The sequence below is a fragment of the Pongo abelii genome, chromosome 6 (assembly GCF_028885655.2).
Source record: "Pongo abelii isolate AG06213 chromosome 6, NHGRI_mPonAbe1-v2.0_pri, whole genome shotgun sequence".
Lineage (NCBI taxonomy): Eukaryota > Metazoa > Chordata > Mammalia > Primates > Hominidae > Pongo > Pongo abelii.
The window spans coordinates 120,177,118-120,202,125 of record NC_071991.2 but is presented as its reverse complement, the minus strand read 5'-3'; the positions used below and the strand labels follow the sequence as shown (position 1 = coordinate 120,202,125).

Below are 25,008 nucleotides of genomic sequence, written 5' to 3'. Positions count from 1 at the left end.
GTTCGAGACCAGCCTGGCCAACATGGCAAAATCCTGTCTCTACTAAAAATACAAAAATTGTGGTGGCACAAGTCTGTATTCCCAGCTACTCTGGAGGTTGAGGCATGAGAATGGCTTGAACCCGGGAGGTAGAGGTTGCAGTAGGATGAGATCGTGCCATTGCACTCCAGCCTGGGCAACAGAGTGAAACTCTGTCTCAAAACAAACAAAAGCAAAAACAAAAAACAAAATTCATGTCCCACCTTCTGTCTAAAAGACTACATGGGCCAGGCACGGTGGCTCACGCCTATAATCCCAGCATTTTGGGAGGCCAAGGCGGGCAGATCACCTGAGGTCAGGAGTTCCAGACCAGCCTGGCCAATATGGTGAAACCCTGTCTCTACTAAAAATACAAAAATTAGCTGGGTGTGGTGGCAGGCACCTGTAATCACAGCTACTCGGGAGGCTGAGGCAGGAGAATCACTTGAATCTGGGAGGCAAAGCATACAGTGAGCCGAGATCACGCCACTGTGCTCCAACCTGGGCGGCAGAGTAAGACTCTGTCTCAAAAAAAGAGAAAAAAAAAGACTACATGTATGTGTGTGTGCATATATATATATATATATGGAGAGAGAATTAATATGTATATATTATATATATTTAAAGTATTTATTAAAATTATCAAACACATATTAACAATATATGTGAAACCTTGTTCCATCTATAGCACCAACAATCCCACCCCAACCCTAAATAATTTTGACGCCAATCCCAGACATACTACGAAATACTCTCCAACTCATGCTGATTTTTTTTTTTTTTTTTTGAGAAGGAGTCTCGCTCTGTCACCCAGGCTGGAGTGCAGTGGCGCCATCTCGGCTCACTGCAAGCTCCGCCTCCCAGGTTCACGCCATTCTCCTGCCTCAGCCTCCCAAGTAGCTGGGGCTACAGGCGCCCGCCACCACGCCCGGCTAATTTTTTTTTTTTTGTATTTTTAGTAGAGACGGGGTTTCACCACGTTGGCCAGGATGGTCTCGATCTCCTGACCTCGTGATTCACCCACCTCGGCCTCATGCTGATCTTTAAGATGTCTGCTCAAGCTCTATTTGCTTCTCTCCTCCCTCTGCCAGACTAGGTCATATTGGCACCCTAAAACTTTTACTTTATAAAAATTATTTCACCATGGATTATATGTTCCTTTGTGTGGTTTTTGGGTTAATATCTATCTTCTCCCCTAAACTTCATGTTCCATGAGGGAGAAATTTTGTCTATTTTGCTTTATCATTCTGTCCCTCCACATATCAGTGTGCCTGGCTCAGAGTGAATTCTTAAATATCTGATGAATTAAGTTGTGGGGATTTCCATAATAGAATTCCTTATATGTCGCTGCTTTCTTAACATTCTTGATGGTCTTTTAACTGATATCAGAATACTTCCTGAACACAGCCCCTGCCCTGTGGTACCTTCAGTCTCTCCAAAGAGAGACTCACATCATCTCTTTGATTTCCTCTGAAGCATCTGATAAGGTATTATTTTTCCAATAGATGCTGTTGGTCTATTTTTTTTTATTGTTTATTTTTGAGACGGAATCTTGCTCTGTTGCCCAGGCTGGAGTGCAGTGGTGCCATCTCGGCTCACTGCAACCTCTGCCTCCCGGATTCAAGTGATTCTCCTGCCTTAGCCTCCTGAGTAGCTGGGATTACAGACGCCTGCCACCATGCCTGGCTAATTTTTGTATTTTTAGTAGAGATGAGGTTTCGCCATGTTGGCCAGGCTGGTCTCAAACTGCTGACCTCAGGTGATCCACTCACCTCAGTCTCCCAAAGTGCTGGGATTACAGGTGTGAGCCACCACACCCCACCTGTTTGTCTATTTTTTAAATGAATGGGCAAACAAAGCTTATCAGTAATGTTCATCTTCTTAATCTGTTTAATTCTCATTGGCTATTTCTTATATATCATAAAACTATTTTCCTCCTCTGAATATAGAATGAACTTGTCAAAGAAAGTAGTCTGTGGGAAGGCACTGTTGATGTAAATGTTTATTATGTATCATGGGATACCAACTTTATGATCAAAGGAGTCTAAAAATAATTAGTCAAAATGCTGATGGATCATCTTAATGAAAATGGTTAAGGAAATTACTTAATTTTAGTTTCTTAATTTTCATTTTTTATTCTAAATTTAATGAATCTGATTTTTGCTGTATGATTTTATTTGCATAAACCCCAATATTATTTCAACTTGCTTTATTTCTTATTTAAATTTTTTAAAAGACCAGTATATTTTGCTGACAGAAAATGTAGCTTAAACATATGAAAGTTCTTGACAAGAACTACTCATTAGGTTTTGCAATCTGCAGTATAATGCTATATAGGATTCTCTTACTAGTACTTCATAATGTCTACTAATCGATTCAAATTTTTCTGCAAAATTGGATAGCATCATTTTGGATTAAGAGATATATTAATTGTGCCATTCAGAAAGTGGCACTGTTCACAGGGAGAAAACATTCTAAGCAACTGAAAGACAAATGTATAAAATTAAATATGTCTCAAAATCACAGAAGTAAATATTTCATTGTAGATTTTCATGTGGTTATGTGATGAAGATTTGGCTCCTGCCTTGGATACATCTATGATGTATGATACCTGTATCATTGCCTTTCGTGACTCCAAATATTTTCTTTCATGATCATGCTCTTCATTGTCACCTACATTACAAAATGTTTCTATTCCTTTGACATAGATTGTTCATCTTAAAAATAAAGGATTATGTAACCAGTTTTTAAGCACTCTACTTATTAGATCTGTTTATGAAGAATAATCAAACAGGAAATGAAATATTTCTTCTCCTGACTGTATCACCCTATATTAGAAATATATAATTAGCATATCTTAAATTACCTTTCCCTCACTGGATAAATAACCTTGCTAGGTACAAAAATTATTGAGTTAATTCCTCTACAGTTCTTCGACATTTGAAAGGAAGTGCTTGCATGTAATGTCATTTCTAATTTCCATGAAATTGGATGTTTTGAAGGACTTTTAAAGAGTACTATCGACCTTGGTAAAAATTGATACTGTATATAATTCAATTTCTTCATTTGTCTAACATGGTATGTGCAAGATGGCTCTTCTTCAGAAAATGTCAGTTGAAATGAGAATTTTAATTATTTTTTTTGCCTATACTTGGCAACTAGATCTGGAACAAAGATACTTTAGCAATTGTATGATATGTGAGGAAAAGTTTCTTAAGAGTTTCTGATTAAACTTACATTGTCAGCTGCCCAACATAAGACTTATTAAAGATTAAACTCTAACCCCTTCTTTTAACCACATTTGTAATAGATGTACCATAGCACCAAGTATCTGACCAGATTAAATTAAAGATACAGCACCATCTTATGGATATTTCTATATTTGTAAAATTTGGGAATACAAAAATTATTTTGAGTTTGAGAATGGAAAACTATCAGCAAAAAATGTTGTGGGAGGAGAATATTTTAATATATAAGGGAAAGATTGTGCAGTATTAAATAACTCCTGTGTGTGTATGTGCATGTATATGTGTGTACATGTGTATTTGTGATAGCATGGTAAGTAAAGGCACAAACAGAGATTTGTAATTATTTTTTCATTTGAAAATTAAGAATTCTACTAAAAAGGAAAATAAACTTTTATTACAATACAAATGCATAACTTTGTGAAATAAGACATTTGGCTAAGAATACTATCAATCTCTATAGGACAATGGGACATCACTATGTATCACCTTGCAAGGATGATCAGGGAAATACTGATAAATAGAAATGTTCTTAGTAGCCATGGGGCACTTCCCAAAGAGTGCTCAGAAATGTAGATATGATAATAAACCTATTTAATTATCTACTGAAACTCTGTAACTGGTAATAAGGTCTCCTTATATTCAATCTAGTATTTAATTATTTTTATAAGTGATTTATGCTCATTATTGTTGTTTAATTTTATACAAAGATATTTTAAAATAAAAATTTCCCTAACAATCTTTGCTATTTTAATGTAGAACACATAGCCAGTTTAAGGTGGTTAAAGGGAAATTGATGGGGCCAGGCGTGGTGGCTCACGTCTGTAATCCCAGCACTTTGGGAGGCCGAGTTGGGCGGATCACAAAGTCAGGAGTTCGAGACCAGACTGGCCAACATGGTGAAACCCTGTCTCTACTAAAAAAAATACAAAAAATTAGCTGGGCATGGTGGTGTGCACCTGTAATCCCAGCTACTCAGGAGGCTAAGGCAGGAGAATTGCTTGAACCTGGGAGGCAGAGGTTGCAGTGAGCCAAGATCGCACCATTGCACTCCAGCATGGGCGACAGAGCAAGACTCCATCTCAAAAAACAAAAAAAGAAAAATTGACGGACAAAACTCCTCAGTGAATTATTAAGGCATAGTTATATATGTATGTTTAATATCCTTAATCTTTAGTTCACCTTAATTATCAGATATGGACCTCAGGAATCACATGATTTATCTAGGTCATATAGTGTAGATTACCTCATTCTAACTAAAATGCATATACCGTGGCTCCTATCTTTTTGATGTCTTGGACCCCATGATACAAATTTTGAATCCTTTATTTAGAAAAAAGGCCATCAGTATGACACATTTCACATAGGAGTTTCACCTAGGGGTCCCCAACCCCCAGGCCTCAGACACGTACTAGTTGGTGGCGTGTTAGGAACCAGGCCTCACAGCAGGAGGTGAGTGGCAGGTGAGCAAGTGAAACTTCAACTGTATTTACAGCCATTCCCCATCTCCTGCATTAGCACCTGAGCTCTGCCTCCCGTCAGATCAGTGGCAGCATTACATTCTCATAGGGGGCACGCCCTATTGTGAGCTGCACATGTGAGAGATCTAGACTGCGCACTCCTTATGAGAATCTAATGCCTGATGATCTGTCATTGTGTCCCATCACCCCTAGATAGGACCATCCAGTTGCATGAGGACAAGCTCAGGGCTTCCACTAATTCTGCATTATGGTGAGTTGTATAATTATTTCATTATATATTACAATGTAATAATAATAGAAATAAAGTGTACAATAAATATAATCATCCCCAAACCATCCCTGCCCCCACTGTCTGTGGAAAAATTGTCTTCGGTGAAGCTGGTCCCTGGTGCCAAAAAAAAGATTGGGGACTACAGGACTAGAGCTCATACATGCTTTATGGTTTTAAGTAGTATTCTCCTTTTTTTGTTAAACTGTATTTCCTCTGGTCATACTTTTGATGAATAGAATCCGAGGGCTTAATTATAAAGATATGAACAGTCTTCTTGGGATGGAAAGGACCTGTCATTTTTTTTCAAAAATACACACTCTTTCTCATACATACACACACACCCCCCTACTTGTTTTTGACTCATTTTCCCCCACAACTAAATTATATATTAATAAAAAGAGCAGTATAAATAAAAGTGCTCTTACAGATTTATTTTTATATAGATTATTTTTGTGGTACTATAGAGGGAGATGTAAAAATATGATATTTACTACAAACAACAATATAGAATTTTTGGCTTTATCCTCAGATGATAATACAGGTTCTAATCATGTTTCATTAGGAGTTATATTCTATATTTGACTCTAAATTTCTAAATTTTGTTTCAAATATAAAATTGTCACAAATTTAATAAAATTAAGTACTTCCCAGATATCCATATTAAAAGGAAAAAAATTAAGTTGAAAAATTCTAATTATGCCATATATGTATTTTTATGCTCAGTTCTCAGATGTAGATAGGCAATTTTTAGCTTAATGAGAAATTTAGGGAAATTTCAGATGTATTATAAAAGCATAATGTTTAAATTCAGATCCAAGGCACTATATTATTAAATGAAAAATTTCAGATTATCAAATGCAGAACTATAGGTAAAATTTTTGTTTATTAATATTGTAGAATAATACTGTTAATTGAATCAATGCCTTTATAATAAAGAGCAGATTACATTAAAATTCATTTAAAAATTAGATACCTGGTCATTTAAATTAGGAATGAAAACATTTTCAGAGTCTGTATATTTAAGTGTAATTAGATCCACTAGCTTTATTTGCTCAACATAGTATAATACCTACTTTATCCTTAAATCAGGCTGACAGAATATTTAAGAGTAAATATTTGCTCAGTAATAACAATGTGTTCGTTGTTCAATGGCAAGATTAAAGACATAACTCTGAAGACTGGGTTTCTCAAAATGTTGTCCTCAAATCCCTGGGGGTCATTGAGACCCTTTCAGGGGAGTCTACAAATTTAAACTGTTTTCATGAGAATATTAAGACATTATTGTCTTTTTTGCTGTGTTGACATTGTATTGATGGCACAAAGGCATTGGTGGTAAAACTGCTGGTGCCTTAGAATGAATCAAGACCTTGGCACAAAAATGTGCTAGTCATCAGGTGTTATTCCCTGGTACACACTCACAGGAAACAAAAATGTCAGTTTCACTTAGGAATGTTCCTGGTTTAGCAGGAAAAATTATTAATTTTGTTAAATCTCAATGCTTGGGTGTATTTTATTTTATTCTGAGACAGGGTCTCACTCCATCACCCAGGCTAGAGAGCAGTGGTGCTATCAGGCTCACTGCAGCCTCCACCTCCTGGGCTCAGGTGATTCTCCCACCTCAGCCTTCCGAGTAGCTGGGACTACAGGTGCATACCACCATACCTGGCTAATTTTTTGTATTTTTTTAATAGAGATAGAGTTTCATCATGTTGCCCAGTCTGATTAAAAATTTAAAAAATATATATTTTGTGAGGCAAAAATAGGAAGTATGGATAAAGCCCTTCTTGTCACCTAATGAAGTACAATGGTTGTATCAAGGAGAAGTACCTGTTTGAGTTGCAAACTGAACTAGCTGTTTCTTCATGGAACCCCATTTTTACTTGAGAAAACAACTGACAGACAAATTATAATTATTCAGACTTGGATATTCTGCAGAATTTTTCTCAAAAGCGCATGCATAAAGCAAGGTTGTCACTTTAAGGAAAATAACTGGCAGTATTGTTGACAATGACAAAATTCAAGCTATCAAGCAAAAATTAAAATTTTGTAAAACTTGTATGTGCCACAGTGAGCTTGATAGTCTTCCAATAGACTATTCTTAAGAGATTAGTGGTTACTGACAATGTGATTTTTTGATACTATTTAACAAAATGTGTCAAACTTTGAAAGATCTATATAACTCAGTAAACCAGTATTTTCCCAATGACCAATAAACAGTATTACAAAATAATGCATAGGTACAAAATCAATTCAAGATAGACTAGTAGATTTTTAAAAATATCACAGGATAAGAAGAGTTTATTGATATGGTTTTCCATTCTACATTATACCTAACATTTAAGAAACTGCCACTTGTTGACTTTTGGTATAATACCAAAGAATAACATCCACAATTATATTAAAAGGCTATTAAAATACTCTTCCATTTTTTAACTGTATAGCTATGTGATGTCAAGTTTTCTACATCTATTTCATTCAAAATAATATATTAAAACAGATTGAATGTAGGAGCAGATATGAGAATCCAGATGAATTCTATTAAACCAGACATTAAAGAGATTTTTAGAGTGTAAAAATAGTACCAATCTTCTCACCCAACTTTTAATTTGGAAATATAATAGTTTTTTTCATAAAAATATATAATTTATATTATATAATAAGTGATACTTTAAAATAAACTAATAAATAGCTATTTCTAACTTTTCTTAGCTTTATTTTCTAATATGAGAAACACTGATAAATATAACCACACCAAAAAAAGTTATCTGGGGTCATTAATAACTTTTAAGGGTGAAAATGGGTCCAAAGGACAAAACATTTGATAATAATTATAGCCTAGAGTAACAGCAAATAGTTAATAAAGACACATCTTTCTTTTTACCACATGATATCATTTTTACTAGTCTTATAATTTTTGCATAAAAACTCTATTTCACTTTAGTTGAATTTTCTTGAGCATTATTGTCAAAATGGTGTAAGTTATTTTACAGAAGTAGAATTTTCATCTCTTAAGTGAGACATTGGTTGAATACCGAGTCAATCAATGCAACTCTGTCTTTACAACGTCCTAGTGTAGTGCTTAATTTAGATTAGGCAGGCACTCAATACATGTTATTGACTGGCAGAAAATGTGTTTAACAACAAAGTCAATGTAAGTATAAAAATCTATGAAAGCTGGAAGGAAAAAAAAAGCCTCTGGCTATTTATGGCTTTATCCAAGTATGAGCATAATTTCTATGTTTTCGCCATTGCCATAAAAATTTCACATAGTTTATGGATTTATTAACATTTTAAAAACCCAAACATTCTCTTCTGGGCTAAATATTTGCTTCTCTGGTGATCATAATAACCACTAAATATGTATCTTGAATTGATGCAAGACTTTTCTTTGACACTTTGAACACAGGCCACAATGTGCTTCTACATTCCCTTCCTCCCTGAACTTTACAAGCCAACTCATTTCTGTTCATTTTCTTCAAATTTCTCATAACATAGAAAATTAAAGAATAATAGAACTGTAATCAGTCTCTAATGAATGCCCATAGATTCAATAGGAACAAAGGATGGTAGCTTCTTATTTGGGGTCAAGTCTTCTTATAAAAATTATGAAATCTCTGAGATCAAGATATTGTAACATCTGGGAGTTAGTCTGATTCTTTACAGGTTAATGATAATAGCAATACAGATTCTGAGTTATATAAAATCCAATAAATAAGTGCATAGAACAATTTGCAACTTTATCTACATTTGGTTTCTATAGCTTTATGGCCCAAAGTGAGCTTAATAATAAAGTGATTACTGTATAATAGTAAAATACTTGGCATGAACTGAGAACTTACTGTATATCAGTACTTTGTATGCATTATCAAGTATTTTAAGTACTTCGTATACATTATTTTATTTATTCTTCACAACAACCCTTTGACTGTAGCGTGTGTGTGTGTGTGAGAGAGAGAACTGGGAACTACTCATTATTTGTCAATTTATGCTTATCATCTGCATATATTTTCACCCATTACTTGTAAAATGTGTGGTCCCAGAACAGTTCTTCATTACTGACTCAGATTCTAACTGGAGAGGAAAAAAGGCAAAAGCAGAGTAAAGGGAGAGAAGGGATTTAAATGTGATTTCCAAGATGATTATTGCCTCATAAGATATAAATGTGCATCATAAAATTTCAAACAAATATTGTTTTTATTTTATTTTTGTAAGTGCATATTTCTTTGTGACTTGACAGTTTTCCCATAGATGTTGCAAAACTGATTTTTCCATTTGTCCTAAAAAAGATTCCTCTTTCTGTTGTACAATAATTTTAGTTATAACTATACTACAAAAGATAATAGACTGTCCACTTTCAAGACACTTAAGGGATATTTTGAGAATTTTTCTCTAACAACACATGAGCATATATTATCATTATTGTTTAATTTGTTCTCACGTCTATTTCATATGCATTCTCCCAGTGGGTAAATTATTAGCTTTTATGTATTCAGAATAATGCATAACCTAAAGTGGGGACCCAAAAAATGTCTGTTCTATGAAAAAAATGATTTCATCTATGAGTTGAAAGAGTTAACATTTTACTTTGAGGCCAAATGCACAAACTATTTCTCATTCAGAAAACAGCCCACCTATGATATTCAGGTCACATACTTGTTTCCTTAAATATTATTGCCAAAACCACATTTTATATTCCATTTTATTACTGTGCATCCATTTTTCCTTAGCATAAGAGATGTTTCATTAAAAAGCAGTATAAATTCAATTTGTTTTTATGCTCACCTTAAAAAAAGTAAAAACGAATCATTGAATAAGTTTAAGTGTATTGTGTGCATTTATGCTGTGTGCCCAATATAGCCTTATGTTGGGCCTCATTTAATCAATGATTCCAGAGCATCAACCAACGTTATAATTACTTGAAAAGTTAATATGTAAGGTAGAAACTTGGCAAAAACATTAGCACAAGCACAAAATTAAAAACTTTAAAATTATTTGGGGACAATTAACTAATGATCAGGTCTTCTTTTCAGGTTCCTTTTCTTCAAACCATCCCTTAATTAGAGGAGAGGCAAGGAAGTTTCATTGGCCCTCTTCTCACTCTGAACACATAATTTCTAGACCTTATCATCCATATGTGTACTTTAAGCTCCTCAAAGACCTGATGTTTCTCCAAACCTACTTGTCTTCTAGAAGATCATATTATATCTATTATTAATCGTTACACTATTCTGACAAGCATCTTCTATGCTTGACCCTCTTTGTCAGCTCCTCATACATATTCTATTAATTCCTTTGTCCATCTCATCAGCTTTCCTCCTCCTCTTGTCCTCTCTCTTAAGTTCAAGGCCCCATTGTTTCTCTCTCAGACGTCCCTAGTAATCTCCTCTTTATAGCTTGTCTCTGGTTTCACTGCCCTTATATTGCTCCAGATGGACTCTTAAGAGTTATGGATCACAGTATGTCTTACCTTACTTAAAACCCCTTCTGTATTTCCCCATTTTCTTCAGGATATGTTTAAATTCCAAAGCATAGCACACAGGCCCAATCCTGAATTTGCCTCTGCTTATTCTCTAGTCTCATTTTCCACATCTTCATATTACATACATTCTTCACTTCAGGCATGCCAGTTTACTTGTAATTCTCCAAAGTGGCAAACAATTTCACATCTTTGCAAATACTGCTCTTCCTATGTACAGTGTCTTCATCTCAACAGCTCCAAATTATTCTTCAAGATATATGTCAAGCATCCTGGAAGCCTTCTCTTTCTGTATTAATCTGTTTCCACACTGCTATAAAGATAATACCTAAGAAAGGGTAATTTATAAACAACAGAGGTTTACTTGACTCAGAGTTCCACATGCCTTGGGAGGCCTCAAGAAACTTACAGTCATGGCAGAAAGCAAAGGAGAACCAGCCACCTTCTTCACAAGGCAGCAAGGGAGACAGAGAGAGAGATGGGGAAACTGCCACTTTTAAACCATAAACATCTCGTGAGAATGCCCTCACTACCGTAGAACAGCAGGGGGGAAACCACCCCCCATGATTTAAGCACCTCCCACCAAGTCCGTCCCTCCACATGAGGGGATTACAATTAGAGATGAGATTTGGGTGGGGACATACAGTCAAACCATATCACTTACCATCTTCTGAATGAAGTGTTTCTTCTCTGTATTGCCATTATCTTCCAGGTTATTGGAACACTCATCAGATTGCAATCCAAATATTGATTATTTTAAATAAATGTTTTTTTCATTTGTCATTCCTTAACCGATAAACTTCTTACGGCCTATATCTTGTTTTTCTAAATATATTCATTATAGCTTTAGCATATGTTAGTTTCTTAATCAATGTATGTTTAATGAAATGCTTAAACATTCTCTTTGTTGTCTTTTAGATATTTCTTTAATTTATGCCTCTTAAGCCATTTTCATCTTCATGGAGAAAACACTGTATATCCTGTTCTAAAAATTATTAGATGTTTTCCTGTGGGATCCTCAAGGCTTGGAGATCTTTGATTTAATAACCACCTTTAATGGGAAAAGAATAAGTGGTCACATCAAGTAATATTAATTAATAAAAGGAACTGAAAAATATACCTATGGTTGGCAAGAAAAGAGCAGTAAAGTTGCTATATTTAAATCATACATTTATGTCCCTAGAAATTTTTATTAGTTTAGTAAACCTCATACATTCAATATACTGTCTTATTATCAAGGCAAATTGCAGTAGAAAATGACACTATTTGGAACTAGAAAACTGTTTTGACTCCTTATTCCATTAGGTGCTAATTCTGTACCCTAAGGAAAGGATTCTTCAACTCTCAGGTTCCTTATTTGAACAATGGAACCTAAAATAAATAAGTGAGATAATGTATGTAAAGAGCTTAGTGCAGTATCTGGTTCAAAGGGCAATCAATAATAATATTACCTGCCTCAGAAAGCTATTACTTTGATGAGGGTGTTAAACAATTTCACAGATCTTTGCAAAGTGCTAGATAAGCATCAGATATTATGACAAGATTGCTATTTGTTTGCCTTGCCAAAAACAAAACATTGCCTTTAAATATATAGGTGTTTGAGATTTTCTATTTCTTGGCAGTTTGTGATCATCCCACAGCCATGCTCTTACTGAAGACCTTTTATTACTAGGGGGCCTGTTATGGATTAGGCAGAAAAATAGGTAAGACTCCTCAGGAGTAAATGCCTCCTTGTCTTTTACCCATCTAGAGAGAATGTCAGTAAATGCAGAAGTCTCTCTTGTGTACCTAACTATATGAAAGTGGCCTGAAAAAGCTAAAACTGCTGTTTGATCATGGTGGTAGAGGAGCTCAGAGCTGGTAGTTAATTTGCCCTGTGTTATTTCCACTGAACTTCATCACCTCCCCGCCCACCTGGTCGCTGCACACTCCACCTGGTGTTGAATGCATTGTTTTGCCTTTTTCCCCCTCTGTCAGGACTTAGGACACAAGATACAGAATTACTACAAGAAACTCCTAGGTGGTTCCAGCACTAGGACTGAGAAATCTGCGCAGATAAGGCAGGCTTCAGTGCAGCTACAAGACGCCCACTTGAGGCCAGAACCATCAGCGACTGAGTGTCATGTGCCTTATTCCACCGCGGGCTCCGCAAAAGGCTAACAGTGCTGGACACCGGGAGGGCGCTCAAATCTTTGTTGAATAAATGTCTACACTACACAACCTGTTTTGAGTCAACTGCATCCCAACCCAGAAAATAATCGAGATATGTTTGAGCTGAATCAGTGTCATTTTGCACATATAAAATCTCTCTTGCCCTGAGTCTGCAGGACTAGAACAGTTTAAAAAGTAAGCCTCGTTGGTTTTTTTTTTTTCATTACTCCGACTTTTATAATTTGGGCTTCGGCATGAGCTTCAAAACGGCAGCAGGGCAGAGCGAGACTTTTCAAAGTCTTGTCGCAAAGATACTTTGTGGTGAAGGGCTCCAGTCCCGCTTTTCCGCGCTGGGGTTCAATCCTGGGCAGCCGATTCGGGTTGGGGAGATGTCTCGGCCGCTCCCCCTAACCTCTTGCTAGGGGACAGTCCCTCCCCGCTCCCCACTCCACCTCCACCTGCTGCAGAAAAGATCACAGGTGGTAGGGTGAGGGTAGTCCGAGCAGCCCCGGTAGGCGCTTACACGAGCCACCGCGCTTGGCCGCTCCCCGCCTTTGCAAACTGTGTGCTAGGGCGCCAGGCGCCGGGGCACTCGGGCCCGGGCAGCAGCCGCGGCGCGCGCAGGCGCACTCCGGGGCCCCGCGCGGCTCCTCAACATTCAATTCCACGTGTTGCTTGTTGTAGGCGCCACAGGTTCCCCACCTGCGTCCGGGCGCTCGGGCCGCTCTGCCTCTGCCGGCGGGCTCTGGGGAACCGCTGGGTCGGCGCGCCGGGGGCTGGCGGAGCAATTCCTGAGGCGCTCAAGCTCACCCCCAACGCTAACTCCGCCTATTCAATCCCGGCGGCTCCCCCTCTCCCCCCTCCCAATCCTCCTCCCGGCTCCTGCCCGCCCCTTTCGCCCTGGTGGTAGGAAACACTCCTGAATCTAACTCGACGTGTCCGGAAAGCCCTGGCCAGTTTTCCTTTCGTTCTGCGGCCGCTGCAGCCAGCCCCGCGGCTCCCTCAGACCCGCGGCTCCCTCAGACCCGCGGGCGCAGCCGCCGGGGGTGAGGCGCTTGGGGACCGCGGGCCGAGCGGCGGGGATCCCCGAGCACCATGCTGGACCCGTCTTCCAGCGAAGAGGAGTCGGACGAGGGGCTGGAAGAGGAGAGCCGCGATGTGCTGGTGGCAGCCGGCGGCTCGCAGCGAGCTCCGCCGGCCCCGACTCGGGAAGGGCGGCGGGACGCGCCAGGGCGCGCGGGCGGCGGCGGCGCGGCCAGATCCGTGAGCCCGAGCCCCTCTGTGCTCAGCGAGGGGCGAGACGAGCCCGAGCGGCAGCTGGACGATGAGCAGGAGCGGAGGATCCGCCTGCAGCTCTACGTCTTCGTCGTGAGGTGCATCGCGTACCCCTTCAACGCCAAGCAGCCCACCGACATGGCCCGGAGGCAGCAGAAGGTGAGTTGCGGGACCGGGCGCCTCCTACCACCACTTCTCCCTGGGGTTTTCTCCCGGGAGAGCTGTGGGACGCCTCCCGTCCTTCTGCGAAACGCAGGACACTGTATTTTTGTTAGTCTTTGAGGGCAGAGGAATCTTTGGGGACAAGACGGTGCTTTCACCCGCCGGGTATGCGGCTGCAGCGGACACCTCTTCTCCTCCTCCCCGCCTGGGCTGGCAGGAGCTGTCAGCTCACCATCCGTGAGACAGAGACCAACACCGCCGGCCGCGCCGCGTTTGCACCCGGCAGGCGCAGCTCTGGCCGGATTAGAATGCAACTCCCATCAACTTTAATTTCCAACAGCACTGGTGCATTCCTGTCCAGCTAGCCTGGCGTGATATTGCTAGAGCTGGGTTTGCCGAGGGTCTGAATGAGTGTTGTAGCTAGGCGAAACAGGTGGAGCCCGAATGCTTCTCTTAGCTAGAGTGAAATCTTCACTTAAGAGGGGTAGAAATTTTCCTCAGTGAATAAAAAAGTTAAATTCATACGTTTCCTATATTGTCATACAACCAGGACATCAAATCCAAACACCGAGAAGGCATGCAGCTTTGTAAAGTGTTTGTGGGTAAGTAATTTCTGGTCTGGGCAGGCCTAATTAATGAAATACACTATTACTGATGAAAGATAAAGGATTGGTGCATGACCACTTCATAACAAATGCTTTCCAAATGCTTTTTTGGGGAGCAAAATGCTTTTTCTCCCCCAAAAGGTAAGAAGTTTGTTTCAGGTGAAAGGCTGGCCAACTTGAGTTTCAAAACAAGATTCCAGGGGCCTGATGTTCTGTACCAGACACGAGTAATGACTCAAATTGTCCTAAGTGGTTAAGTGTTTACAGTAGAAACTCTAGGAAATCTTTTTAATAGAATGCTGAACCTGGAAGGTTCTGTAGGAATCGGTAACAGTTCCCTCAGTTTGTGACAAGAACTAGAGATCCGGAGAGATTGTAGTCTGCTCAAGGCATACCTAGATGCACAGACATTTATTAGTTTTCTGAAATATTAATTTCAGTGTGGGAGGCATTTTTAGAAATTTGGAGAGGTTTTGAGTTGACTTCAACTATAACTGTAGTTCAGAGTAAATTCAGTCTCCCTACACTCTCCTACCCCCATTTAGATAACCTTTATCTTTTGAGGTATAATTGACATGTAAAAAGCTGTGCATACCACTCAACCCTAACTATTGGTGGTTTCATAGGTGTATAAGTATCATGAGGATAAGTACACACCTATAGTTAACACTATTGTATGCTTAAGATCTGTCCTCTTAGAAGAAAATTTTAAGTGGTCTTACCCAACTTTTTAAAACACACACAAACTGAGCAACTATTTTGAAATCATTTATTCTCTGGGAATCCTTATGGAATATTTCCTTACAGCTGGAGATTAATAACAGATCCTTCAGGTAACCTAACCCTAGGTATTGAGTCACAGAATGTTACAGATGGAAGAGATCTTGAGATCCTAGGGAGACTCCTCATGTTGGAGAAGAGAAATAGGTCATAATAGCATTTCCCAATCCCAAACAAATGCGCACAATTAAAGCCAACATTACTCAGGTAAGTTTTGAATGCCCCGCGGTGTTTTTATGAGCCTGCTGCTCCACTCCTGGATGAATTCCATACTTCCTAATCAGTTGCTCCAATTGAGTCTGTTCTGAGGCAGTCACCGGTGGCCTCTTCTTAATTCTAGTCAAGTGACTGTCAGCTTCAATAGTCATTGTTAAAACTATTTTTTGTGTATGTTGTGGTATGAGTTCATATCATCCAGTCTCTAGTTTTACCATTCATATTGCATTTAAGCCTATTTTTAATGATTAAAGTGTAAAAATAATGTTAGGTAAAATTAAGAGACTATTTTCTCCTTGTAATATTATCCTTGAAGATGCTTTTGCAAATTTACTGTGAGTTGATTTATATTGTGAATACTTGTTGCATTTTGTTAAGGAAGTGGACCCTCCCTTAGCTGTTCAAATAGTGCATTTTTCTCTGACTCCTTCTGTTTAAATATTTGTTCAAAATTATTTGAAGTGGCAAGCAGGTGCATTCACAATACTACTGGGGAGACTATTGTTATAACCTTATCCAGGCATTACCAAAGATAATTTCAAACTACAAAAAAAGCAAAATACAACATATATTCTATGAAAAAAAAAATAGAATCCTTAGGAATTTCCATATTCTAAATGCTTAGAGCATTGAGCACAGGTTAACTTTTGTGAATTACTTTTATTTTTTATTAAGATGGATGCCAAATAACCTAAGTATTTACTTTACTCAACCCTCCCCCACCTTTTAAAAAAATGTGCTGCTTACTAAAGGGAGCTGGAGCAACTTTTGGCAGTCTGGTTTCCTCTTAGGGCAAAATGAAATGGGAATTTAACTATGTTTATGTGAATTTGATGCACAAGCTAATAAGTAATGCCAAAACTTACTTGAAGTCTTGCATTATACAGTTAGATTATCTAAAAGAAGTAACAAGGTAATTGCAAAATCACTAATCCATTGTATATTTTATTCTGTATCTTCTAGTAGTCAGGCATCCAGTAAAAAGATTTAATAACTTAAATTGTTGTCATTGAAATGAATATTGCTGCTTACTCACTTCTCTCAACTTCAAGAATTTAGAGACCCAGAAATTGAGATCTGAAAGCGTCCTCATTTTATGAAGAAAATTAATCACAAAGATAAGATCTTTACCCAGGAGGCCAGGAGTCAGGTTTCTCTTCAGTCAAAGCCCGTTCACTATTAGAGCTGGTGAGTTTCTATGAACCAGAACTGAGCAGCACTGTTATTTATTTATTTTTTTCACTTGGCTAAAATGGTCCACAAAGTTAGTAAGAGGTTGTGTCTATGAGCTATTTGAGAAAGCTTAGTAGGATTAAACACAGTTAATGAACACATGAATTTCTTTGCTTTTGTCTAGACTATTTCAATTTTGAGGAATAATAGTGGTCAGTTTATGACATTCAAGCCCTCTGATTGACCACTGATGGTTTTACAGAAAATTCTGGGGGTGCATATGGGCTACACACTGTGACAGAGTGCCTTTCCAGGTGCTACACCTCCTAAGTGAACATATCCAGGGGTTCACACATGATATGAGTATAAACTAATAAACAGTGATTGAAAATGACGTCAGTAGTGATAGTGCTTGAGCCTCTAATGCTGATTTACCTTGATTACCTTTGCACCACCCCAGTGCTAATAATGGTGATTAACTTTGAATGGTTCTAGATCTTCAGTTAAAGGTAGAGTCAGTGTTGAAACTAGAAAAACAATAATACAAATCAGGTACTAATTAATAAAGGCAATGTGTTTGTTAGACTTTTGAAAAACACTGAGACCTCAGAGGAAAAAGTAAAAAAAAAAAAAAAAAAAAAAGGGTTCCTTGGTGGTTTGAAAGTTAGGGAGATCCTGATAAGCATAATGACCAACAAAGAAGAGATTAAGTACCTTTACTCATAAATGTGAGTTCACAGACTTCAGGTCTAAATTCGTAACAGTGTTTAAGATGTATATGACTTAAAGTGCTGGTAGTTTCGATTAGAATCCATAGGTTTCTAGTCACTGCTCTTTTCATTATTTGAGTTTTTATGTATTTTTTAACTAGAAATAAGAGGGTATTAAAATAGAACCTACTAACCTTCCATATAATTCATATACCTTTTTTTTATGTTTCAGTGTGTGTCTCCACTGTAACCACACTAAATTGTGCCTTATTAAACCATTTTGTATAATCACTCCTACCACTTTGCATAATTTTCTGTGATAATTCTAAGTCTGAGAAATGTATGTAAATAATACTGTGAAATTGCAGATGGTGGGGAAGTAAACAGGTAAAATTGATCCGGAGAAGAACATTGTGGGGAAATAGTATAGGGTGAAATAATATACCTCCAACTCGCTCATCTGAATGTTGTAACTACTATAAAGTGGCCACTTTTATCTCCCTTTGGACATAGTGGTACTTTCCAGGTTTTATTTTGTTTTCATCTTCTGACTACTTTGGTGTCTGCTGTATACATGTAAGTCTCAGATTCAGTCCATGCCTCAAAGAATTAGTGAGGAATAGGATGGAGTAAAGATAATATAAAGGCAATGTGAAAGGGTCTTTTACTTTTCTGTGGGAAAGTGGGAACTAGTGTTCCTAAACATGTTTTGAGACCTCTGAAACTCACTTTATTCCCCTAAAGAAAGCCATAAAAATGGTAATACCTGTTGGTGTAAAACTAGTGAATTCAAAGTAACGCTTCCCTGATGTTTCTGGCAAGCCCCAGAGACAAGTTAGCAGTGTTGAAGCCCCATAGTATGCCTTTCTTTCTGGCCTGCAGTTTTCTAGCAGATCTGATGATAGTCCAAAAATGCCATACTCTTAGGGAGATAGGGTGATTCATCTTTTGTGCTCCTTTGGCTTTGATGCGTTATGGTCCAAGTACAGAAGAGATGGGTTGTGATATTTGCTGCTTTTAATTATAGGGAATACCTTGCCCTGTGGGGAGTGAGTTGGAAACCACGTATTAAAGTAAAACCTCACACTGGACTTAAAACAGTATCTCAGGGAAAATTGCTTGTTGCTTCAGCTGATTCTTTTAACCTTCCACAGGGTATCCTGAGACCACAGCACTTAATTTGGTGGAATGAGTTGTGCTAATGAGAACTCAGACGGATTAAGTGACGTTGTCATTTGCTTCTTTCCTTCAAAAATGAAATCAGCTGCAATTTTGGTATATAATGACTGCTTATAAAGTGAAATAAAATATTTTAATGGTGCGTTTTCCCTTTTCAGTTTTGTTTTGCCTTTAATGGAAACAGCTCTCTTCATTCATACTCTTACAAGATAAACACAGTTTGTAAGGTCATTAAAGACTTTCCAAACAAAATAAGAAAGCTGACTGCCAGATTATAAAGTCTGGGAATTCTGAATGGAAAATTCTTTATCATTTGCTAGTGAGGTTGACCACTTTTGACTGATTTTGCTACTTTATATTTATTTCAAATTAATTGAGACCTTTGGGAAGGAAGAGGTGGATTGCATAGTCATGTGACATTGCTATTTCAGTTTTTAGCCTAGGAAAGACCTAATAATTATACATAGTGGACATATCAGTGGGACAAATGGCGTATTTTCTAGGGTTTGAAGAGCATTTAAACATCAAATTATGGAATTGTTGTCCAAAATCTGTAATATATCATTTTATGTTCACTGTGTTTCAGTTACCTAAAAATTTTGATATGATTTCCTTAAGGAAAAAGATGTGTGAGTCTTAATTGCATATTAGAATCACCTGGAGAGCTTTAAAAACAATCTCATTATCCAGGTTGTACCCCAAGGTAATTAAATCAGTCTCAGGGGGTATAGTGTGAAAACTTCCCAGGTGATTTCAGTGTACAGCCAAGGTTGAGAACCACTGTTCTAAAGAGAAGGTACAGAAAAATGGCTTATTTTCACCTAGGCAAAATGAAAGTATTGGCAGTAACAAGTGAGATTACTAATTAAGCTGGTATTCCATGTGCAGAAAAAGGTAATGGGGATACTCGAAGCAAGGAACAAAAAACACACAAATAATATTCTAGAGTTTGTGCAGTCGATACAGTGGAGAGGCTAGTGCATATTTATTTAGACTTATAAAAGGTGTCTAGGTGATATGCTGGAGGCTTTTAAATTATATTCACAGTACTGTCTTTTATTCATTGTACAACTGTAGATAAATCACCACATTAGCAACAGAAAGTATATATTGAATGCTTACAGTAAGCGTGAGTGTTGCTTTCCATTCCAGAATGAACTGGGAAGAAGAATACAGTGAAATCTCCAAGTTGAAGCTGACACTCAGTAATTCCTAACTGAACAGTACAGTTCACAAAGGTCCTACAAGACCATTAGTGGGCAAACTGTTTCCTCAGTGTATGTAGTAGTAATGCGTACAGATTTTCCAAAAAGTAAACTTTAGTAGTCATTCTAATATAATTGTCTCATTAAAGTAATTTAAATGACTTGTTTAATTTAAGTTCTGCTATGTCCAAAATTATAACATTAGGTGGACAGTAAGGAAAAGCTTCTATTTTCCTCAAATCTTATTGAAAAGGTACGTTGTTGGTTTGCATTTGGGAGCCTTTTACTTTGTACAGCATCATGAATGCTCTGCTTGCTTCTTGAAACTTTTATACCGCTTTGTAGATGTTGTGGTTTCAGTAGTTTCTTTTATACCTTCAAGTTAGTGATGGATTTTTATAATGAAAATATTACTGGGGCAAAGGGCCTGAAAATTTAAAGCCTGTCTTTGTCAATCTAATAGCTGAGATATTTAATTTACTCCTTTCTGATTGCTTGTGAGGATGAGTATTTGTAAGCTAGTATCCTTTTCCCCATTTCTTTTCTTTTTTTATTTTTATTTTTTATTTTTGAGATGGAGTCTTGCTCTGTTGCCCAGGCTAGAGTGCAGTGGCGTGATCTTGGCTCACTGCAACCTCTGCCTCCTGGTTCAAGTGATTCTCCTGCCTCAGCCTCCTTAGTAGCTGGGACTACAGGCACGTGCCACCATGTCTGGCTAATTTTTGTATTTTTGGTAGAGACGGGGTTTCACCATATTGGCCAGGCTGGTCTCGAGCTCCTGACCTTTTGATCTGCCCACCTTGGCCTCCCAAAGTGCTAGGATTACCTGTATGAGCCACTGCACCTGGTCCTTTTTTTTTTTTTTTTTTTTTTTGAGACAGAGTCTCACTCTGTTGCCCAGGCCAGAGTGCAGTGGTGCCATGTTGGCTCACTGCAACCTCTGCCTCCCATGTTCATGTGATTCTTGTGCCTCGGCCTCTCGAGTAGCTGGGATTACAGGTGTGCACCACCATGCCCAGCTAATTTTTTGTATTTTTAGTAGAGATGGGGTTTTTCCATGTTGGCCTGGCTGGTCTCAAACTCCTGGCCTCAAGTGATCTGCCTGCCTCGGCCTCCCAAAAAGCTGGGATTGCAAGTGTGAGTCAAGATGCCCGGCCTGCAGCCCGACTTTTGATGAATCTCTACTTTCATTACTAAGTGTTATGGCCCAGTTTAATTATTTCCTTGGTAAACTATTTATTGAGTCCCTATTATGTGAATTTAACACTATCCAATATGTTCCGAGGATATAGTAAGAAAATAAAACAAGCAGAAATCCCCTTGTGGGCTAATGTTCAATAATTACAGGTTGTATGTCTATAAGTTTATTAATTTAATTCTTTTTTCAAATTATCATGTAATTTTAACTTATGACGACTTTGTATTTATTTATTTATTTATTTATTTTTATTTTTTTTATTTTTGAAACAGAGTCTCTCTCTGTCGACCAGGCTGGAGTGCAGTGGTCCACTGCAAGCTCCGCCTCCTGGGTTCTTGGCTCACTGCAAGCTCCGCCTCCTGGGTTCACGCCATTCTCCTACCTCAGCCTCCTGAGTAGCTGGGACTACAGGCGCCTGCCACCGCACCTGGCTAATTTTTTGTATTTTTAGTAGAGACGGGGTTTCACCGTGGTCTCGATCTCCTGACGTCGCGATCCGCCCGCCTCGGCCTCCCAAAGTGCTGAGATTACAGGCGTGAGCCACCGCGCCCGACCGACAACACTGTATTTTAATTTCTGGTGTGGTTATTTCCCCCTCTTCTGTGTTAGAAATTTTTTACATGTATCATTCGTCCTTCCATTCCCACTTTTTTTTTTTTTTTTTGAGACGGAATTTCGTTCTGTCGCCAGGCTGGAGTGCAGTGGCGCGATCTCGGCTCACTGCAACCTCTGCCTCCCAGGTTCAAGTGATTCTCCTGTCTCAGCCCCCCGAGTAGCTAGCTGGGATTACAGGCACGTACCACCACGCCCAGCTAATTTTTGTATTTTTAGTAAAGACGGGGTTTCACCATGTTGGCCAGGATGGTCTTGATCTCTTGATCTCATGATCCACCCGCCTTGGCCTCCCAAAGTGCCACTTTTTAAAAATAGTGCAGTAGTATAGCATCTTTGTTAGGAAAGCACTGTCTTCAGAGGGCCTGGACTTCATCTTCTCACTCATTCACCATGTGAACAAGGCACTTCATCTTTCTGGGACCTGACTACTCCTTTAGTAAAATGTTGATAATGACTTCATAGGATTTCTGTTGTGATGAAATGAGATGCCTGTAAAGTACATGCTCCTGATTAGATGCTATCGTTTCTAGTTGTTAATTAAACCTGTTTGGGAAACAATGATATTTTTACTATATTCAGCCTTCTAGGAGCATACGATATCTTCAATTAGTCAAGACTCTGTAACTTTTTGAAGGTTTCATCATATAGATCTCTTGCATTTATAATCAAGTTAATTTTTATATTTTATATTTTTTCTTATTGTGACATCTTTTTAAATCTCATTATGGATAAATGGGAAGCTTTTTTTTGTTATTAACTAGTCATTGATGTTACTTAATTGTTGTCTTCAGTGTTGATCCTTTTAGATTTTCTAGGTAGGCAGTTGAAGCATCTGTTGATAGTGATGGCTTTTGTCTGGTCCAGTCTGATAGCTATACCTCTTTTGTTTCATATGTCACCATACTCTTTAGAACAGAACAGTATTTGTACTTGTTGCCAAAACCCTTGTTTTGATCCATTATTCACTGGGCAATGCTTTTGGTGCTTTACCAGTGAATATACTGTTGGTTAGGATTCTGGGATAGAATTCTTGGTATTCTTTATTTATCCTTTTTCAAAAATTATATTAAGAAAATAAAATACATCAAGAATTGATACTGAATGTTATCAAATTCCTTTTTTGTATTAATAGAGGTGAATGCCTAGTTTTGTTTTACTGATGTAACAGATCAGATTACTAGGTTTCCTATTATTAAAGCATATTTGCATTTCTCGGGTAATTTCTACCTGATTATGACTTTTTTTTTAAATACAACTTTGAGTCTGAGTTTCCTGTACTTTTAATTTTTACATGTTTGTTCATAAGAGAAAGGTCTATCAATAATAGTGTTAACTGAGAAATATTTTACCTTTATATGTGCTCTAGAATAGTTTTTTTATTTTGTTTTTGGTACGTAAATCATATGATACATGAAATTTTGAAAGAATTCACTCATGAAATTACCTTCATCCAGACCCTGTTTTTTTTAGCCTATTGCTTTTTCTTCTTATTCAAAATTAGAATATGATAATTGCACGATTTCAGAAAATTGGCTATTTTCAGATGTATTAACATATTTTTCGCTTATTTTTCCAATATCCTTTATGTTAGCTATAAGTCTTATTTTAGATTATATTCTTCCTAAAAATATACATGTATATATATAAAATGGTGGAGTGCAGTGGCTAATACATGTAATCCCAGCATTTTGGGAGGCTGGGGTAGAAGGATCACTTAAGCCCAGGAGTTGGAGACCAGCCTAGGCTACACAGTGAGACTCAGTCTGCACAAAAAATAGAAAAAATTAGTCAAGCATGGCGACTCATGCCTGTGTTCCCAGCTACTCAGGAGGTTGTGGTAGGAGGATCACATGAGCCCAGGAGGTCAAGGCTACAATGATCTGTGATTGCACCACTGCACTCCAGCCTGGGTGACAAAGTGAGACCCTGTCTCAAAAGAAAAAATAAATATAAAATTAGATTTGCTGGATTCCCTTATTTTATTTTATTTTTTGACACAGAGTCTTGCTCTGTCACCCAGGCTGCAGTGCAGTGACACCATCCTGACCCACTGCAACCTCTGCTTCCCAGGTTCAAGTGATTCTCCTGCCTCAGCCTCCCAAGTAGCTGGGATTACAGGCGTGCACCACCACGCCTGGCTAATTTTTGTGTTTTAGTGGATATGGTGTTTTGCCATGTTGGCCAGGCTGGTCTTGAGCTCCTGACCTCAAGTGATCCACCCACCTCAGCCTCCCAAAGTGCTGGGATTACAGGCATGAGCCACTGCACCTGGCCAGTATAAGTTCTGCTATTTTAGAAATCAATAGTTTGTATCCTTTCTTTGTGTTTCCCTTAGGGTTGTCTTTTGTTGTTGCTTTTAAAGAGGACCAAGGGAATGGCAGAGAGATGTGAGAGAGTGGTTCTTTCATCTAGCGTCTCTTTTAGGATTACTTTATTTTTGGTTTTGTAATAAGATAATGAGAATATGTGAAAGCTATGAATTTATCTCTAAGTGCAGTTTGGCCTCAGTCCTTATGTTATAAAACATTTTTATTTAACTATTCTCATTTCAGATTTTACTTTTTTCCTTGAACCAGCATTTACATATTTAATCAGAAGAGTAATTTAGAAATTGCAGTTGAAAAATTTGTTTTCTCTTTAGTAATAGATTTCCAATTTTAGGTTGACAGAGAATGTTGCTTATGGTACTTAGCATTGTTGTATGTAATTTAAGTTTTTCATCACAAATTAGTATACTGATTTTAAGATTAAAAGTTTGCTATATATCTAATAATTAGCATTATTATAGTAATCATTCCTATCTTATTTTTGTCTTCTTTGACTAAATTATCTTATTAATTGTATTAATTTATTTTGCATTTCCAGCCATATTTAATTCATATGTTTTGATTCCAGTCTCTTAGTTGTGTAAAGATTCATGAGTATATGCTTACAATCACTGAAAATTAACTTCTTTTGATCCACTTACTGTGTATATGGGACAAGGATTCTACTTTGTTCAGATTTAACACTGATTTTACTTTCTTTTGGTGGAGTTTGTCAGAGATATTGAAAAGTATCCATAATACATATACACCTACACTCTTATATTCACCTAGTTATGCATCTAATGTAAACACATGTGTACACATACATCTGCAAATGTATACACACTTGCATTTCTGGATTGCTTTGTATTGAGGAAAATTATGCAACAATTTATGCCTAGTCCGTGCTTTAATAAGAGGGTTTAAACATTTTATTAGTTA

The 25,008-nt window shown here is 37.9% G+C and overlaps 1 protein-coding gene across 3 annotated transcripts in view; it reads left to right on the top strand.

The window, feature by feature from the left end:
- Nucleotides 1-13,350: 13,350 nt before the first annotated feature.
- The window catches only part of CADPS2 (calcium dependent secretion activator 2), a 567,688-nt gene continuing 556,030 nt past the window's right edge, over nucleotides 13,351-25,008 (top strand). For 2 of the 3 annotated variants that reach the window (XM_024250127.3, XM_054559723.2), the window contains exon 1: nucleotides 13,353-14,076. In XM_024250127.3, the coding sequence (XP_024105895.1) occupies nucleotides 13,738-14,076 (339 nt within the window). In that variant the 5' untranslated portion in view covers nucleotides 13,353-13,737. Of the gene's footprint in view, nucleotides 14,077-25,008 lie in introns of all 3 variants that reach the window. The other variant, XM_054559726.2, reaches the window with a different exon arrangement.